We start from the raw sequence: 13,631 nt of genomic DNA on the forward strand, positions 1-13,631 counted from the left end.
CGCTTGCGATTTGCCCTCTCCAAATTGCCGAACCCAAAGGATATCCGGCAAGGGAAATAGATACCCATATCTAAGGCGTGCCGCAAAAAGAAGACCACAAACAGCCACCACGCCAAAGAGGAAGATAATAGAAAATAGAGAAGGGAAAAACAAGTCATCAGCTTGTGATTGATTTACTCGACCCGCGAATACTTCTGAGACGTTTTGTCTCTTTTTTTTTTTCTTTTTTTGTGCCTTCGCTTTGTTCTGCTTGTTTGGGAGCAAACCAACCCCCCCCCCCCCCACCCCCCCCCCAAAAAACACGAAGAGATTCTATAAACCAAAGTCCGGGCGACCACACCGTGGCGCCTGTTCTATCATATTCTCGATCGTGTTCAGGACCCACCCTGACCGCGCGTCGGGGTTACGGACGCCTAGCCGCGGCGTTTCACCGAGAAAGCAGACTCCCGCGCGGATGACGAACTGCGCACAATTGGGTGCTGCGGCGCAGACAGTCTGACACTCATGGAAAGTAGAAATTTCGGGGTGCTCTTCGTCGGAGAGGTTGTCCCAGCTGTCCCGGACGTTCGAAAGTTCGGGGTATATGAGTTCTTTGAAGACGTCGCGGTGGAGAAGGACGTGTTTGTTTGCCTAGTGAAGAGCGGGTTATGTTAGCCAATAAGGTATGGAGACAGGTGATGGGGAACAGATATGTGTGGCTCGAAGCCTTACACGTACATCTTGCCATCTGCGACGTTCATACTCGTATAGGTCTTGAATGTCGCGCGATGATAGGTGATGGAATGCAACCGCGGGAAAACACCATGGCTTGCGGTAGAAACCTGTGGCGAACTCGTCGATCTCGCCGAGGTTGGAGTTCTGTAGCATGGGCCAAGAGTAGTGCAAGGGCACGCCGGCGTCCGCAAGAACCTTGCCTAGAACGCAGTCGCCAGCCCAGTGCCAATCAGTGTACTCGTGCAATTCTACTGTCCGCGCGGCATACTCTTTGGAAGCCAGCTGCATGGCCGGATTGGAGACGAGGAAGCCTGATCCTCCATGCGCGAAGATGACGTCGGCGATTTGGGTCTCCGTTCCGATATAGTGCGGCTCGCTGGGATCGAAATGTGCGAGCCATGCGAGAAGTGTCGGCCACGAGAAATATGTGTCCGCCTCCATGAAGACGTACCACTTGGCATCGTCCTTGTAGGCCAAGGCCTGTTGGACCATCGGAAGGAATTTCCACTTATCAAGCTTCCAGCCGGGGTTGTTAGGTTTGCCGATATTGGAATTGGCTTCGTCAGCGAAGTCGGCGGACTCGAGACCGGCGCGGCCTCGTTCGCGGAGGCGGTTGTAGATGTCGAAGTCAGCGACGGTATCTCGCACTGTCGAGTCCATTGCGACAAAGGCATCGTGGATCATGACACCCTCAATTTCTTCCTCGAAGTCGGAGAATATGACGTAGTTGGGAACGCAACGGAGGGTGGTGTGGAAGTGGACAGGAACTTTGTCGAGAGATTCAGTGACACCAGTCTTCATCACGACGAGGACGTCCTCCATGCCGGGGAGGGGCGGGCATTCGGGCAAGGTGCGACGGGCCTCGTCATTTCCTTGAGGATGTAGCTCGGAGCGGAGAGTATAGAAGTGGTAGAAAAGACCGAGTCCCACGAGGGCGGAAATGGCTGCGAGGCGACGAGAGCGACGAAACATCCTCACAATAATTATGGTCGATGTGAGGGGAAGCGAGGGGAGAAGGTTGGTTGGGATTTAGTCCAGTAGGAAAGCCGACCTGCAGCGGAGTGGGACGAAGGGACAGGAGTGACAGATACGTAGGAAGATGCGACCGAAACAGCAGGACTATCGACTGATCCTCCAGATTGTTTGAGCCACGTTGATCATTTTCCACCTTCTCTATCAATGCGAAGGCTGCCCCTCCTCGAGTGGTTATTTTCTGGGGGATGGTCGAACGATAGGGTCGGATTCCTAGGAGCACGGGCAGGCACGCAGTCGTCAGGCGCTTAGCAAAAAGAATGGGACAGAGTTTTAAGGAAGAGACGAAGGAGAAGGAGAATCTGTAGATTAAGGAGATGAAGAAGGAGGGAGAAGAGCCACTGGAGACAGACAGGGACACAGGCATGGGAAGAAGATAGAGGCTAGAGAGAGCCAAGGGAAAGAAGAAAACGCAGCAGCAGCAGCAGCAGCAGCAACGAAGCTGTTCACAGTGGGACGTGGGAATGGCGACGTAGGAAGGCACGTAGGCAAATTGCAGATCGATCCACAGTTGTCTGGGCGATCTGGACAGTCCCTAAAATCCCTAACTACAACAGTGATCCTCTCTGTCTTGTCTGACTCTCAGCCCAGCAGTCGATGACGCGTTAGTGTCTCTCAAGGGCCCCGACGGAGCCATGGGTTGAGGAGGAGCTGCCATCCTGAAACCGCCCCTGACAGGCCCGGCGCTTCTCAGTTTCTCGGAACTTCTGACGGTAAGGAAGAATTTGAACACGCGGTGTTTCTTCTGCTGATCAATTCGACCACTGCTTCTATGCTTCATGATCCATGATTCATGATCCATGCCTGATTCACCACTTCGTTGTCTCGTTCTTTTGAGATCACAAGAAGAAGAAAAACAGGAGGGAGAATTGAAGAGCGCAGTCAAGAACGGGAAGAGATCCGCCCCAGGTTTGGGGGTTGGGGCTCTTCGTTTCCACCGCAGGCTGTCAATTCTCTGGGTACCACAGTTAGACCCTTTTCCCAACTGGTTCCAATTAATCTATTCGAGGGGAGGCCAAAACGGTCCCTGCGTGGCCTGCTAACTATGGTTTAAAGCTACTCAACTAAGCAGTGTCCCTAGCTCCTGATTTCTAACAGACAGACAAAACACCCTGAAACACATCCTCCAACGGTCGCAATATTTCACGTTCTCGTTCGGCGACGCGACCCGCAATCACCATCTATGCTACTTTGTACTGGGCGATCTTGTTGGAATGTAAATTGACCAACTCCGGAATGATCAAACTCTCGATCTCGACGCCTTCTTCTGCGGTGGTGACCACCTCGGGGGCTCGCCGGTCGCCCCCACTGCTTTCTCCCGTCAGCGCCGCTTCTTCGCCCGCCCGCTTGGCCTCGGCCAACCCAACCTGGTCTTCACTGCCGGAGATGCTCTTGCTGCGCCGCGCTTTAGGCACTCGAATCCATCGCTCATATGGGGGCTCCCGTGTGACAAATACCACCTCCCATTTGCGGGTGGCCAGCAAGTTTCCAATCACCAAATGATGCGCATACCGCTGCAGGGCAGTCTGCGCCTTGTACACCAGCAGATTGGGGTCGGTTTCCAGCTTGAAGGAGACTACCATGCTTCCGTCGGGGGCCCAGCCGTCAACCAGCCGGTGGAGAAACTTGGGCACAGGGTCCAGATCAATGACCAGCTTCTTGCTTCGATTCGGTTCTGGTTGGGGCTCCAGTCCTCCGGTGTATATGTCTGACAAAGCTTCGGTCTGACCGCTTGCCAGGTGGCTCGGCAATTCCGACGACTGAATCTTGTGCTCGGACATGCGATCGCGGGGAATGAAGAAATCACTCACCGCCGCCGCCAAGTAGAACAGAGCATTGGGACCCAGAGGCTTCATCAATTGCGCCAGTGACCGCAGCTCGAACAAATATTCCGAGATGGTTGTGAAGGGGAGAAGTAAGAGGAGGTTGTTTCGTTTGGCATATTTGTACTTGCGCAACACATCTCGCATCTGATCCTGGTATTCCTTGCACACGACGACCGGGCGGTTGTTCTCCGTGTCGGACTCGTCTTCGTCCATGAAATCGAGGAAGCAGTTGGTTGAGTGGCTGTAGTGTCTCGAGTATGGCAGCAGGCTGAACTGCCGGTGGAGGAAAATCACCGCATAGCCCTGTTGCAGGAAGTACTCCGCCGATACAGCACCTCTAGTGCCAGCACTGAAGTTGTCGATGAATCGCACGGTTTGGTTCTCTGCACAGGGTTAGCAGTATTTCTGGGGCGCAGTGCCCAGCTCACAAACCCAGAGGAACAGTGGTGCCTCCCGAGGTGACGAGCACCAGGCGCCGGCCGGCTTGCACATGAAAGTCGACAAAAGCCCGTGCAAGAGCTTCGTGCTTCGGGAGAGCTTTGGGGGGAGGGTAGTTGTTGAAGTAGACGGATTCAGCCTCCGCAGGAGTCATCTCTGCCGTCGGGGCGGACGACATATTGGTCCCGGCGAATTTCTGCGGCTCTGACTAACGATATCGTAGAGTTCCGTGGTCCCAGACCCTCAGCGACCTCTTGAATATTGCGAAATTCTGTGCGGAGTGGTGACGAGGTGAGAGACGATGAATGCGGGCTCGATAGTGGTGTCTGACGGTAGGGGACGGGTCGGCGATCAAGTCAAACGAGCGGAGAGGAATGCGGATGTGCGCTATGTTATGCTGAACTGTCAGCAATTAGTCCCGGATGCGACAAACAAAGCAGGACACGCACTTGCAATGTGCTCGCGCTGGCAGGCAGCAATTATCCTCTGGCAGGAACTCCTGAATGCGTTGCTCTAGTTATTTGATTTGAGGTGAACTGAGAAAAGGCGGGGGGAGGAGGGTCTCAACAATCTGACAGGTTGGAGGGGGAGGGGAGGGGCAGTTGAGCTACTAAGTTACTAACATGACTTGACTTACCGCCTTTCGGAGGTTATTCCTCGGTCGGATCTCCTCGGCACTGCATCTTCACGTTTTCCTTCCCATACTAAGTGCAAGTTGTCAGTCGGACGAATACCGTCTTTTGCGTACTTCCAAGGATATTTTGACAGCTTCTAGGACGGCAATGCCATGCACGACCTCGACTGCCGGCGAAGTACAGATTCCATATAGAGGCGTGCCCAGCCATGCGACAAAGTTCTTTCAATCGCCGAACGGCCGTGCGACACTGCACACCGAATGTACATAAAATTGCTTATTCTTAATTCTGACTCCGGATAACGCCGGGATCAATTCGATCTCCGCATACTCCAACACGCCTAGACCGAGGTGCTAGGTACAGTGGGTAGCGATGGTGGAACGCGGGATGCGCAACGTTACTAAGAATTGTTTCAGGTCGAGGTCCACGACGAAAGCTCGAGTCCTGCTCATTTGGAAATATAAACACAGACCATCACCTTACTGTGATCGATTTTCGAAACCGAAACAGTCAGTGTCGCAGAATTTCAACGTTGGAATTAACTCATAAGTTATCATCAGTCCAGCCCTCGAGACATTCTAGATTAAAGATAACTTAATATACTACCTACACTTCCCCCAATGACCAAAGTCCTCAATCGAACTCACTCCTTCCGAGGCCGGACCGCCTCCTGTGCCGCCGGAGCATCAATATGCGCTGACCACTTGGTCAAGGCGATATCTCCCGCCGTAAACCCGACATGGTATTGTTCATTGCCGCCAACCAGGAAAGTCATGGGGAAGCCGGGGTCGAACGGGGCGGCCAGGTCTATCTCGCGGATCTCTTCCTGGCTCAGCTCGATCTTCAGGGCCTCAATGTTGGCCTTGAGGTGCTCCACCTTGCGCTGTCCAACGATGGGATAGACGTAGGGTTGCTTGTAGCGCAGATATGCGAGAGCCTAGAGGGTGTCACAGATTGGGAGTTTAGCCAGCTATTTCCCCAATACACAAGCGCAGGATCACGCGCACAAGTCATCACGGAACATAGAAGCAGATGGTCCCCCGCCGGGGGAGGGGGTGAAGGGGGGAAAAGCAACTCACAATAGCATGAAGATTAGTACCCTTGCGCTCGGCCACCTTCTCCAAGACCTCCGAGATTTTCAAATCCGCCTCAGTAGGCTTGGAGCCCCGGTTGGAGCCCTCATGCTGCTCGGCCTGCTTCCTGGCCTCAGCGGTGCGGAACTTGCCGGCGCCGAGGGGCGCCCAGGGGGCGATGGCCATGCCCTGGTCGCGGCACATGGGGACGATCTCGCGCTCCATGTCGCGGTAGCCGGCATTCCAGCGGCCCTGGTAGACGGAGAAGGGGCGCAGGCCGTGGGCGCGGGCGTAGTCGTTGGCCTTGACGACGACCCAGGCGGGGGTGTCCGAGACGCCCAGATACAAAACCTTGCCGGCGTTGACGAGGGCGTTGAGGCCGTTCATAACCTCCTCGACGCCCGTGGTGAAGTCCCACCAGTGCACGTACAGCAGGTCGATGTAGTCGGTCTGTAGCTTGCGGAGGCTCGCGTCTACGGACACGCGCATCGACTTGATCGAGTTGCCCGTGTAGTTGGACTGCAGCGGCTGCGTGTCGAAGTGCGCGATCCGGTACCCCGTCGTGTACTTGGTGGCGATGACCATCTGGTCGCGGTTGTTGCGCTCTTTCATCCACTCACCGATCCAGGCTTCCGACTGTTCATACTGGTAGGCGTTGGCACTGGGAGGAAGGAGGAGGAGGTTTTAGTGTGGGGTTCGATGGTCAAGAGGGGAGGAGACCTCAATCGGGAAGAAAGAGGGGAGGAGGAGGAGGAGGCGTACTTACGTGTCGATGAAGTTTCCGCCTTCGTTGAAGAAACAATCCAGCAAAGCAAAGGTGTCCTCTTTGTTGCATTTTCCCATGAACTCCTCCCAAGCGTCACCAAAGTTCATTGCTCCCAAGCATAGAGGGGAGACCTGCCCTCCTTTAGCATTCCGAATCAATCAATCCGGGGTCAAGAGGCGGTCGTTGTTACCTTGACACCAGCGGTGGGAGAAAGGACCTGGTGGTAGCCCAGCAGGCTCTTGGGTTTCGGGGCCTTAGGAGCAAAGGACATGTTGAGGGTTGAATACTGAAATGGGGGGGAATATTCGATGATGAAAATGAACGGGTCAATGAGAAGCTGGAGGAGTAGAACCCGCGAGTTCTCAAGGGCCTTATATACCCCAGAAACCGTAGGCTTCTGAGCATTCGTTGCAACGATGGTCCTTGACATGACATGACGCAAGGGTGGTGGAGCCTGGCTACTCCGTACTAGAGTTATCGCCGAGCTTTAAGTCCTGGGTATCTTGAGTGTCCCAGACAGCTTCGCACCCAAGCTTCGGGGTATGACTAATCCGGGGTCGTATAGAGAGCTGCTAGCCGGGAAATGCAGACCTAGAGCAGTGGTAACCAGTAATCAATCGATCCAAGACCCTTTGATGATGTTGCCCTTTGACATGGTCCATGATGACCAGTCCCTTTCAGTTTTCTTATCTCCGTGCTGACAGCGCTAGTCCCTCTTCGGATAGCTGTAGGATTTAAGCTCAACCTCGGCGGAGTTAATGGGAGTAAGTCATAACTAGTTGAGAAAAAGGATTACATGATAAATGCACATTTGACTTGATCAAACTTGAAATTAAATGGTTGTGGGCCTTGCTCTACCAGGATAATCGGGCAGAAATGTAGTTAGCTTAAGCGCAAGTACAAAGAGCGTGAAAACAAGAATTCATATCAAGGCAGATAGCGACTTCGCAAAGCCTGGCTGATAGTACTCATGCGGCTTGCCATTCCTCCATGCTGCATATTGCTCATGATGGCCTCCTCGAGCGCCGACTGCGTGACGCTGGCATCTACAGATGGGCAACAGTCAGCATACATTCATCTACACGGCGAGCAGAACCTACCATCTAGATCACTAAAGCTACTTCCCATACTAGGCGTACCGTCGCTGGTTTCTCGACCAGCAGATGCAAGAGACCGGCGCGGACTGAACGGGGCTCCTTCGGGACCGCGACGGGGGCTCAATGTGCCGCCGCTTTGATGCATATGTCGACGACGATCAGTGGCTGGGAAAGTCACTGGAACACCAGAGCTGACTGAGCTCGTGGATGACTCGGCCGTGGGGGGCTTTCTATGTACATGGATCTGTTGTTCGGTGGGACGTCGTCGGGGGCCCGCAGGTTCGTCCTCGTTCATCCGTAACGTGGCATTGAGATCTGGACCCGAGGGATGATGATGAACGTGAGCTGGACCAGATGACAGGGGTAGGAAGGCAGGGGAATCATCCTCCTCCTCTTCATCATCTCGTAGACCCGGTTTATGTGTGGAGAACTTGCCGAAGGGCCTAAATCTGAGTCCCCGGCGGCTTGCCATCCGTTCGTCCTCGTCGGATTCTGACTCGGAGGAACTACTAGTTAGATCTTCTTCTTCCAGAGTCGGCGACTTTGGCACAGGGGGATCTCGTCGGCTGCCAGATGGCCGTGAAGTGTGAATTTCTCGAGTCGGCTCTTTCGGCTCGGTCGCCGCGGGCTCGGTGCGCATCGGTTCTCGGGCGGACTTTAATTGATTGATGGTTGTTGTCGAGCTTGTGCGTCTTGGAATCGGAGCTTCTACTGTTCAGCGAAGGCGTTGTAGGGCAGGTTGATTGAGCTGTGTGGGACTTACCTCGTTGGGGCACAGGCACAGGCTCTTTCTGTTGCGAGGCCAGACGACTGGTAGTTCTTGGGGCTTGGAAGCTATTAGAACAGACACGCACGCAATGCAGCGGAGAACAGCTACCATACCATTGTTTGAGGCACCTTTGGCTTGACCGAGGGCAGCACTGCCGGATATTGAGCCGGGAGCGGGCGAAGTCGAAGTCGATTGCGTGGTTGGAACCTTGCGCATTTGTGCACGCACTTGTGATAGCTGACGATCGTAAAGCCACGCTGCCTGCTGAAGTAAAAACTGAAGCGTGACTTCAAAGTGATCTGCTCTTCGTTCAGAGAGACAAGTCAGTACGTGTGTAGAGCAAAATTGTGGTGTGTGTTGGTACAATGCTTTCCCTGGGTTTGTTAGCCATTGGCGCATGGTTTGGACTTTGTGGAAGTAACCTACAATCTAGATCATCGCCTTTGGAGGGGCGTGAGAGAATGTCCCAAAGAGCTTGATCTTTGGCTGCGTTCCATTCCATCTATTGATGTCAAAGCCAGTTCTACTTTTTTCTTCGATATGTAAGACTAAGTACGTACTGGGGGAGGGTCCACAAAGTCACCCCTGGGGCATGGTAGGCGGATAAAGACGGTGAACCTGGTGTTCCCGGAGTGATTCAAAGAGGTCATTCTGGCGATGACGGACTTCAACAGAGTGTTGTATATACGGATAAGGTCATCAGAGAGCAGAGAAGAACTAAGAGTATTTTGGATAAGGCAACAGCAAAGATTAGTCTACTGCTGCCATGCGGAGCATGAATACAAGGATAGGATACCTCGTGGTGATCGTGATTCAAGCGGTGGAGTGACGGGTGCGCGCCACCGATGTGTTGTTGCCCGCCAATCATATCGTGGCGGTGCTTGGCTGCCAGAAGTGGCGGTGCAGCTACTCCAAAGGGTAAACAGGCTTACACTGTAATTTTGTTACTAGTGACTGTTTCGGAAGAAAAACATCCTCCGCTAATGGCGGGTGAGGGGCCGCGGATACTAAGATAGAACAAAGCTATACAAATGATCCCCAACAGCGGGATGAAGATAACCTGTTGGATATTCGTTAGGGTTGCATTTGCTCGCATATGAGAGTGATGAGGGTTTTCAGGCTCAAATCAATTGTCCTCAACGACCGCTCTACATGATAAATATACCTCCCCAATTGTCCTTGACAGGATTCGTTTTACCTTCCAAGACAACCCAGAACTACGATTATTCGACGACAAATCCAGCGCCGCTTGGGCATCTCAAATCCCTAAAGGTTGGTCAAGCGTACAATTCCAAGATGTTCACGGACACGAACTACTCAAAGGCATTGGAATGTACCACAAATTGCACTGCTTGTCATCACTCCGGACACACGTCGCGGAGTACTTGTCCGGATCTACGCGGAAAGAGTCAGTCGACCAAACTGAAGCCTTGATCGAGCAACTCCACCTGGGGCATTGCTTGGATTTTATCCGATAAGTCAGTATATAGGTCTATCTCGCCTCGTTACATGCCATCGCTCACTGCGGCAGGACATTCTTTGCACAGCGGATATTGCCTTGGAGCCTCTGAATGCACAGCTGGAACCTACCAGTGGGCTTGGGATTGAACATGAATGTGGTAACTTCGCGGCTCTAGAGGCGCTAGTACAGTTCGCTGGAAAGAGCACCGGTGGCTAGGCCCCATCTCTTCGGCCCCTTTTATCTCCACATCGGTCAATTATGAGTGAGCTCCGTGATCCGTCTTTGCTCCGCCCACGCACGGATCAATTCATAGTCTTTGCATACATAAATCCCTCCGCTGCCGTCCGTTCCCGGGGCCTTCATCTCCCCCTGTCCCTCTAATGCTGTGTCACCGCAACACTGGATAGATTGACGAAGGTAGTCGAAACAATGGTCCACGTGCCAGAGGTCATCTTCGTTCAGCTTGTTATTAGAACCCACGTGATTGAAAAGCAAGACATCGTAATGATGCATAATCATGTACTAGATTTTATAGTCAATGCTGAGCTAGCGTGATTCACACGGAGGTTTGTATATACGCTCACCAGGCAATGCAATTGGTGGAAGACCGCTGGTGTAAACACTTGCTTTTCATCGATCTTGGAAGGCTATATCGCTCAGGCTTTCCAACTGCCACAAAGCCATTACCTTCTACAGATAGCTGGTGGATGCATTGCTCAGTACAGATGCTTTCGTGTGCGTCAGACGAAGTGAACCTACTCGGCAATAGTGATAGCCACCGCTCACTCACTTCCAAAATCGACCGATGAGACTGATGATCGGAGACAAACTCTTGGTGTGGCCAGAACACGATCTCTTTCGTTGCAACTGTGCATGGAACCTCTGCGTCAGAAAATCCTAGGTGGCCTGCCTGTTGGTTATACTATCTGTTCTGACTCGCATTCCGGGACGAGGCTGTTGGTCTCTCTTAGGGAGAACTCAGATCTTGTCCGAGATAGTCGATAGATCACAATAAAATTGATGAGAAGTGATAGCGAAACAATAATCCAAGGGATCCCTGAGTTACGGCAGAAAGAGTGTTTCGATAATAGCTGTTGCCCTCACCTGTGCCGGCGAGATGCATCCAAGTCATTCTCCGATTCAATCCTGGTGTAGCGCACTGTCATTGTGTTTGTTGAGCAATGTTTGACTCTTATTTTAGTTTCCGTTTTGCAGGCGCAATATGAGGTCTTAAGTTCGAGAAGAAAGCCCTATTTCTTCAGATTTTTCTTGCTGAACTACTCCATGTTGAAGCTAATTTGAGCTGATCTCGGCTCGACCTGCCGGAAGTTGTTTGACGCTTAACTCATCTCGTGCTATAGGACTATAGCAAAATTAGCTAGCCGACAAGACAGCTTTGACACAAGCGCGCAGGAAAAAGCCATGGTTGATCTTTGCCCCCCGGCTTTCCCTTTTCTCTATTGCACCTGAACTGCGAGAGAATACCTGAGCCATCTTGCGATGTATCCTTCGGAAACAAGACCTTGTAGTGATTCCACATGTGCAAAACAACATCATCTTTTATTGTTACCTGCTGAGATCCGCCTTCTAATCTACGAGGCAGTATTCAGCCACCATGTCTGCTCTATTCAACGAAAGCCAATTGCTGTTCAGTGTAAAATTTCGGAGCGCTCCTTAACGATACAGCCAGACCCTATGCGACAACCCTCATACATACAACAGGCTTGCAACCACCCAGAATGCGCGACAACCCAGCAAAAGGTCCTCCAATCCGATCATTACACCGGTCTCGCACCTCGGATCGCATCCCAAAACTACCCTTGTCCGCACGACCTTGCATGCAATTCTATGAATCTTTCTTTTCTTCTTACCTGCCGTCTCATCTACTATGAAGCCCGCCATTTACCCTATATCCGTACTGTATTTTTACCCAGGAGGTTGGAAGTTTCTCCAATTTCACCTTTTGTTTATGGCGCTGGCAAGTTCAATTATTACGCTATCTTGAAATCCGTGTTCCACCAGAGCAAGGAATGGATACTCACCTCGCTGAGTGGAATGAGACCTTCTCGTTGATTAGTCTCGGTTTCTCCAATCTAGCTGCCATCTCTATTCAGATCTATCTCCGTTTCCCGATGCAAACGGTACGGGATACATTTTGGGATGGAGGTCTCCTTGAGCTCTGCCGCCTGAAAGGTCTTCAGGGCATGAGGCTCTCTGTTCTCAAGTTTGACTCCGCCTGGCCACCAACTGAAGACGCTGAAATCTTCTTCGCATACTCTGCCGGCGCAATACCCTCTGTCATGGAAAATACTAGCGGCAGAGAAAGACGAGTTCCAGTCCACCTCTCATCGTCCTTGCCACCTAATGAACATATCTGCTTCCGCCGTGCGCGCGATAAACTCAGAGAGCAGGTTCGACAAGACGCCTCCATCGGAGAGGAGTGGACATCCCATGACTCTTATCACTCTGGCCAGCTCTTCTTCCGCTTCTCTCCAAATGTCTTCCCGCTCTATGTCCGCCACCTGATCCACGCCCTTCCCCGCCGGTGGCCGCATCGAACGCACGCGGACATCCGGCGCGAGGATCGCTTGCATACAAATAAAACAGAGTATGCGTACGTCTATCGCGAGGACAATTCGTGCTCGGAGCACCATCGGCGGCCAATTTTCGGGTTTCAATTCAATCCGAATGCGACACTGAAACATGATGACGAGTACATTGCACGAGGACTGACGGCATTGCGGCTGTCGCGCGAGCGACTGTCCCGCAAGCGGCTACTGCGTTCTTCATCATCATCATCATCTTCTTCTCCTTCCAATTCATTTCCTTTTTCCTCCACGGGCCGGCAACGAGACGAGAATGACACTCGACCAACATTACCATCACCCAGAAACCGGGGGCAAGGCGAGCCTCGCTATTCACGAATCGATGCCTTGTCATCAGCACGTCAACGCCGGGCGAGTCCGGTTGTTCCTGAGGTTCCTCAGAGTCGTTGGGAAGTGATCCCAGCAGAGAATGAAAGACCGGGCGATTGGAGACGGCGACTCACAGAGGAGGCGTTTGCGCCATTCCTTGAATCGCTTCCCATGGCACTCTCATAAGAGTGAAAGACTGCCAGCGAGCCATCGTTGCTGATCAGATATCCTGGCAATGACTGCATTTCGCCTAGGGATGATGATCAGATTGCTGAATTCTGTGCTTGGGGGAGTTTTGTGTTTGTTGGCGGGGGGGGGGGGGGGGGAGGGAGCGCATGGACGCCTTTGTCAGACCTCGTGATTTCTTTGATTTCTCCGGTAGATCAAACGTCTGAAACTATTTACACTCGTCGCTGGAGGGCAATTGCGCAAGGGTGAGGCAGGTCGGTCGTATACATCCATCGGACCCGCAAACATTTGTAATCTCCGAGCTTTACCCACGCAATTACCTGCACAGCCATGAGAAACCTTAGAGATGTCGTAGCCAGAGACTACCATCGTATCTCCAATGGAGGTAAATTTATGTCGGGATCTCTTTCAGCAATCTGATGAAGTTCAGTAGCTAGGGCTTTTGTTCCCGCAGAACCCGTGAATTACCCGGGTAGGAACGAATCCGGACCCATTTGGTGTTGGAAGATAATGCCTAGACCTACTAGTTAGGTATGAGTACGTTCCTCGAACTCGATGACTTGCGAAGCGGGTAATTCATGTCTTGACACCAGTTTGATACAAGAAAAGGATAGAGCAAGTCTCGGTTTTTGCATACTGCCGCCGCTCCATCTGCAAGCTGCATGGTTATTTGACATGAATTGAGATGGGTGCTTGCATTCAAGAGTTGAAGTTC

The 13,631-nt window shown here is 52.4% G+C and overlaps 5 protein-coding genes across 5 annotated transcripts; 1 reads left to right on the forward strand and 4 right to left on the reverse strand.

Annotated features, from left to right (window-relative positions):
• Window positions 1–312: 312 nt before the first annotated feature.
• BP01DRAFT_380374 (glycosyltransferase family 31 protein) lies at window positions 313–1,686 on the reverse strand (the record flags this gene model as incomplete). Its single annotated transcript, XM_025577219.1, has 2 exons — window positions 313–630; window positions 718–1,686. 2 exons carry the CDS (start codon window positions 1,684–1,686, stop codon window positions 313–315), a joined length of 1,287 nt encoding a protein of 428 aa, XP_025433798.1.
• A 1,241-nt stretch (window positions 1,687–2,927) lies between these two features.
• BP01DRAFT_421528 (phosphopantothenate--cysteine ligase CAB2) lies at window positions 2,928–4,569 on the reverse strand (the record flags this gene model as incomplete). The annotated part of the gene is made up of 3 exons (XM_025579519.1): window positions 4,460–4,569; window positions 4,005–4,407; window positions 2,928–3,955 (listed from the first exon to the last, which is right to left on the reverse strand). Exons 2-3 carry the CDS (start codon window positions 4,186–4,188, stop codon window positions 2,928–2,930), a joined length of 1,212 nt encoding a protein of 403 aa, XP_025433799.1. The 5' UTR covers window positions 4,189–4,407; window positions 4,460–4,569.
• Window positions 4,570–5,288: 719 nt separating this feature from the next.
• On the reverse strand, window positions 5,289–6,755 carry BP01DRAFT_363618 (aldo/keto reductase; the record flags this gene model as incomplete). Its single annotated transcript, XM_025576285.1, has 4 exons — window positions 5,289–5,582; window positions 5,725–6,379; window positions 6,485–6,615; window positions 6,675–6,755. 4 exons carry the CDS (start codon window positions 6,753–6,755, stop codon window positions 5,289–5,291), a joined length of 1,161 nt encoding a protein of 386 aa, XP_025433800.1.
• A 544-nt stretch (window positions 6,756–7,299) lies between these two features.
• On the reverse strand, window positions 7,300–9,000 carry BP01DRAFT_335402 (multidomain presynaptic cytomatrix related protein; the record flags this gene model as incomplete). The annotated part of the gene is made up of 6 exons (XM_025573194.1): window positions 7,300–7,530; window positions 7,585–8,286; window positions 8,345–8,407; window positions 8,464–8,724; window positions 8,777–8,852; window positions 8,911–9,000. 6 exons carry the CDS (start codon window positions 8,998–9,000, stop codon window positions 7,412–7,414), a joined length of 1,311 nt encoding a protein of 436 aa, XP_025433801.1. The 3' UTR covers window positions 7,300–7,411.
• Window positions 9,001–11,507: 2,507 nt separating this feature from the next.
• BP01DRAFT_414124 (uncharacterized protein) lies at window positions 11,508–12,913 on the forward strand (the record flags this gene model as incomplete). Its single annotated transcript, XM_025579039.1, has 2 exons — window positions 11,508–11,727; window positions 11,796–12,913. 2 exons carry the CDS (start codon window positions 11,508–11,510, stop codon window positions 12,911–12,913), a joined length of 1,338 nt encoding a protein of 445 aa, XP_025433802.1.
• Between the last annotated feature and the right edge of the window lie 718 nt (window positions 12,914–13,631).

Source organism: Aspergillus saccharolyticus (assembly GCF_003184585.1).
Source record: "Aspergillus saccharolyticus JOP 1030-1 unplaced genomic scaffold BP01scaffold_6, whole genome shotgun sequence".
NCBI classification, from domain to species: Eukaryota; Fungi; Ascomycota; class Eurotiomycetes; order Eurotiales; family Aspergillaceae; genus Aspergillus; species Aspergillus saccharolyticus.